The sequence below is a fragment of the Armigeres subalbatus genome, chromosome 2 (assembly GCF_024139115.2).
Source record: "Armigeres subalbatus isolate Guangzhou_Male chromosome 2, GZ_Asu_2, whole genome shotgun sequence".
Taxonomy (NCBI): Eukaryota; Metazoa; Arthropoda; class Insecta; order Diptera; family Culicidae; genus Armigeres; species Armigeres subalbatus.
Window position 1 is genome coordinate 359256310 of NC_085140.1, and position 5400 is coordinate 359261709.

The 5400-nt window shown below is 38.8% G+C and overlaps 1 protein-coding gene across 1 annotated transcript; it reads right to left on the minus strand.

The window, feature by feature from the left end:
- Positions 1-776: 776 nt before the first annotated feature.
- LOC134212985 (pupal cuticle protein 20-like) lies at positions 777-1970 on the minus strand. Its single transcript, XM_062691402.1, has 3 exons — positions 1811-1970; positions 1613-1739; positions 777-1548 (listed from the first exon to the last, which is right to left on the minus strand). Exons 1-3 carry the CDS (start codon positions 1826-1828, stop codon positions 914-916), a joined length of 780 nt encoding a protein of 259 aa, XP_062547386.1. The 5' UTR covers positions 1829-1970; the 3' UTR covers positions 777-913.
- Positions 1971-5400: the final 3430 nt, after the last annotated feature.

Here is a 5400-nt window from a genome sequence, read left to right on the forward strand (position 1 = left end):
TGAAGCACTTCCACAGTTGTTAACTGCGAGGTTTCTAAGCCAGGTTACCATTTTTGCATTCGTATATCATGAGGCTAACACGATGATACTTTTATGCCCAGGGAAGTCGAGATAATTTCCAATCCGAAAATTGCCTAGACCGGCACCGGGAATCGAACCCAGCCACCCTCAGCCTGGTCTTGCTTTGTAGCCGCGCGTCTTACCTCACGGCTAACGGTTTAGTTATCTGACCTATATAATGTTCGTGATAACCATGGACCAACCTCACCATTTATGCCCATTGCCACTTCCGTTGACGGTACTAAAAACAAAGTAATTCAATTATAATACACTTGACTGATAAATTTTGCGTGCGGGAATAGAGGGGGCTGTCCAAATGGTCAGTATAACTTTACAGCATTTCAAAAACAGTGTCGAGACCTTTTGAAGAACAATTCATGTTACTTATCATTATGTAATTCATTCAAAAAAAGCATTCAACTTTTCTCATATTAAATCATAACGTAAGACTCAAATCTTGTCTTGTGTTTTTCTGTATGAGGCTAATTTGTTTATTGATTTAAAAATAGAGGATTGCAAATTTTTAAATATTTTTGCGCATTATATAATAATTATATTAATATGAAAAATATAAAAAAATTAACTTTCCAAGAACCATCACATGAAATGAACATTTTTTGCTTACTTTAGTTTCATTTCTGCGATAATTAGCGTGGGAACCAACTTTGCGTAAATCTCATACTATGGATTGTGAGTAACTAGTATTAGCCAATGAATGTGTTTACTACAGTTGCATTGCATTATTTATTTGGATTTATCTCTCATTCTCACTACACTCTTAACAACTCATTCAGGTAACTATTTACATTCTAATGAACACCTCCAGTTTCAGGTCATCATCGAAAATCACTTCCTACAGTAATCCTTGGGATTTCAAAGATGCGAGGATATCAGCTGGGATTGGTGGTGGGGTAGGCAGATGATCACCAGTTGGTTGGAAACCGTTTTCATCAGCGACGTAATCGACTCGGTAGGTGACACCATCATCGGCAACGAACTGATAGTATCCCTTGGCGCGAATGGCTTGGGTTTCGCCCACGTTTTCGAGCTTTCCTTGCTCGGAAAATTCAATGTCGTTATCGGTCAGTACTTTGTAGGAGTACGATCCATCGCCATTCAGCTCTCGGGTATCTTCCTTGACTCCGATGCTCTGACCGCTGCCGGATCCGCTGCCAGATCCACTGCCGGAACCGCCATTTTTGCCACCAGCTCCGAATCCGGAACCAGATCCAGCTCCACCGTTTCCTGCACCGAATCCAGCTCCACCGTTTCCTGCTCCTCCACCGAATCCAGCTCCCCCACCGAATCCAGCTCCTCCGCCAAAACCAGAGCCTGAACCGAATCCAGCAGAAGCGGTTGCGACTGGAGCTGGAGGGGGTGGGGCAGCAAAGCCACCATTACCACCTGCACCGCCGCCAGCACCGAATCGGTTACCTGCACCAGCACCTGCACCAGAACCAGCTCCGGCTCCAGCACCAGCACCACCTCCTGAAAAACATAACTGTTTTCAATATTCTGTTTCTAAAACACTTTTCATCACACAATCGCCTACCAGAGCCGCTTTTTTGTCCATCTGGATGCCACTGTCCGTCATCAAATTTAGAATTGAGGACTTCTGGGTAGTAACGTCCATCGTTAAGATTCTGAGGAAGGGCACAGCACATGGCCACCAGCGATAACTGCAAGTTCACACAAACAAAATTAATTCACACTTTGATCCAAAGGCATGCTCACAACGTTTAATTCTCACCATAATTAGGCACTTCATTTTCTGTTCTGCTATAATTTATTACACTACACACTGAAGACGATTGTCCACTCGCGATCGAGTCAGGTGAAATGATGTGATGATCTAGAAAAGTGCTCCACTTTATATACGCTTCTATGTTAGACTAGAATAGTCTCAGAAAAAATCTTCTAATTTTTTTGGTATCGGTGTGAATTTTGAATGAGTTCATATCTGCGGTGTAGAAGCCCCATCGACCCACCACCTTCGATCCGATTAGGCTAGAAACATTCATCAGAAGGAAAGAGACAGCTGAGATCGGTCTATTTTGCAACAAATCACGAAAACAGGAATCTAGATTATGCACGCAAACGACACGAACGGTCCTAAATGTGTAGCGAATAATCTTCGTCGATTTGCGGGCGTCATGCGTAAATTAATTTGCATCAGCTTTTGAGGTGGTAGGCGTTTTGATTTAGGTTTTCGGAGGGGACCAAAGAATCCGGAAAGCTGTTTTCTGTCATTTGGAAATTGAAGATGATAAAGCACGTCGGCGGGTTGACAGGCTTTACGGTGGGGTCCTTTCAGGGGCAAGATTAACGACGTTCAGTCGTAAGCTGTAAGTCGCATTGGTCGAACCTGTATCTGGTTGAAAACGATTTTTTTTTCAACAGGTTGAAAACGATTTTTTTTTCAACAGGTTCTCTACGCTGGAAAAAAAGATGTTTCACTTGATGTTTCATAATATTTATTTTCAAGGAACTTACTCTGTTATCAGTTTTCTATTGAAGAAAGAGTGAAAAAATTGAAAATGAGAAAAAAAATTCTCATTGCTTTAATTTTTTTTATAGTGATTGCACTTTTTCTGTATAGAATATGTGAGTTTTTTTCTCAGTTGCTACAACTCAAACATCAATTCGCACTCAAAACAATGATTAAGGAATATTTTTATGAATTATTATTGTCATATCAATAATAAGATGACAAAGTGTGGGGAAGTGTTAAATTTTCAGCTCAGTGATATGATATGTGGTTACTTGGTAAAATTTTTCATATTAACGCTAATTAGAATCTCGTTCTTCTCGAGACACCTAAATATTGTAATAGAAAAATTATCTCCCGGCGACTGTAACTACAAATGCTTTTGGAATTGGTATTATCCATTGAACGGCTGTGTTTTTATCGGGAAAAAATGTCAAAAAAAGGAGGAAAAATGTTTCTAAATGATTTAATGTCCCAAACATACGTAAAAAACAAACATCACCACATCAACAAGACAGTTATAGCTACGAAATCACATCGGTGCAGTGCGACATATCACACATAAAGGTTCTCCCAAACCCATGCGACGTGACAATCGCTATCGACTGCGGTTGTCTTTCGGCTTGTATGTTAGCCTCAATGGAATATGCAGACAGCGACGCATCAAAAGGCCCCTCTTAGCCGTGCGGTAAGATACGCGGCTACAAAGCAAGACCATACTCAGGGTGGCTGGGTTCGATTCCCGGTTCGGGTCTAGGCAATTTTCGATTTGGAAATTATTTCGACTTCCCCAAGCATAAAAGTATCATCGTGTTGGCCTCATGATATACGAATGCAGAAATGGTAACTTGGCTTAGAAAACTCAAGGTTAATAACTGTGGAAGTGCTCAATGAACACTCAGCTGCGAGGCGGCAATGTCCCAGTGAGGTATGTAATGCCAATGACAATGACAGGCGCATCGCGTAGGTTTGAAAGAAGCTTAACAGTGCAACAACTAAATAGTGACAAAATCGCAATGAGGGCTTCTTCTTGCTTCGTTATTTTTTCCTACCAATTCTGTTGACGAAAATCGGGTGAATTTGGGATAATCTTTGAAAAGCCAACAATGAAAGTTTATTGCATCGATTACATGGTTCGACATAAAGTGTCATTTTCCATATGTTTTCTGTTCATAAATTATCCTTCCCTCGGTAGGGAAACTGTTCCATGTTTATCTTATGGCAATATTTGTCAGGATGGGTTAGAAAATCGCAATAGCTGCTTTATTGTTTCTTTAAAATATAGAGATATGGTTTTAGGCTTGGTTACACATAAATAAATTTCAAGCAATTCCATCGATGTAAAGTTAGTTACGATTATTTGATCATTCTCATTCAGCAGTGCATTCTCATTCAAGTTGTGCTGGGAGGCTCTTCAGGAATGTTTTCAAATTCGTAGACATTTAAACTTGCATTGCTTTTCCATATGAACGATCAAAACTGCAAAAGAACTCAATTTCGTATGAAAAGAAACGTGCGACTAATGTTAAAGTATAAATTTAAAAACATGTTGTTGAAATACAAGTCAAGTTCGGAATACGAGCCAAATTGTATCATATTCAATTTTTGTTCGAGTGATTGATGTATGTATGATTGTATATATGTATGGAGCATCTGTGATCTCACACTATTGTCGAAGTTGCGTTTCGTGTCGACGGAGAAAGCTTTCTAGTTAGAGTTAATTTGACGAAAACAGTGTGTCAATCAATGATGGTTAGAGTCTTGAGCGTTTGAATCCAGTTTTAGTAGAAAAAAATCGCGTGGTTTTTTTCCTTCCCTGCTTAAAGACTTGTGTACTATATGTGTTGGTTGTTCCAAGATGGTGTGAATGGGCTAGTATTAATAATTGCAACAGAATGTGTAAGAGCAAGAAGAAACAAAAAGAATAACAATAAACTAGAAAAAATAATCGCGTGGTTTCCTGTCACGTGTTATATAGTCAAATTATTTAGTTAGACAGCGATGCAAATGAATGTGTTTGCATTAGGCAAAAAAAAAAAGAATTCAAATTTATTTTGGAAAATTCTCCAACTGTGCTTAAATTAGCCTGAAAGCTGGAGATGAACCAGCCTTGGGTTGAAAATATCCCTAATTAAGATTAAAAAACGCTTAAAGGTTACTCATAAATCATGTCATTTTGGTAACAGGCAATAAAATAAATTTGAAAAAATCTTCAATTCGCCATACAAAAAAGGCTTCACAGCGTGATTTTCAATAATGACTAATACATGCCTGCATTATGATGTCATTTGCTAAGCAAAGCAGATGAGAAAAAAATGCTCCGCTAGTCATCACTGCGATTATCTTTCTGTACTGATAATTACTTCTTTATTTGGTCTTTTAATTTTTGGTTTATTTTCTTAATTGCAACTAAAATTCTGGTGGTTTTTCTTGATAACATCGTTGTTGAATTCGGTATAATGATTTCAAACTAATTGCATTTTATTGTATTAGGAATTCAAACTGACAAAGATTTAAGAATCCAATTACAGCATAACAAAGAAAGCACATGTCGACTTCGGAGATCCGCTATTGATTTATTTTTTTTCAAAATGCTGACCTTGTTCTTTGCTGCGTTGATACAGATCTTCCAACCAATAAAAAAGTCAGGGTCTTCACATTTTTTTATGTGATCCATCCCATCACTCTACCACTGTAGCAGCTGAGGTGTTATCGAAAAAAACAGAGACAGACTGTCGCCACCTCAGCGGGCTTACATGTCATGTGAATGAATATATTCAACCTTGACCAATTCACAATGGGCGTCGCCGAGAAATTTAGAGGAATGAAATCTTTTCACCATGAAGATGATA

Coding starts and splice junctions, on each gene's coding strand:
- LOC134212985 (XM_062691402.1), bottom strand. Junction 1,549..1,612: donor TGGACAAAAAAGCGGCTCTG/GTAGGCGATTGT, acceptor TATGTTTTTCAG/GAGGTGGTGCTGGTGCTGGA.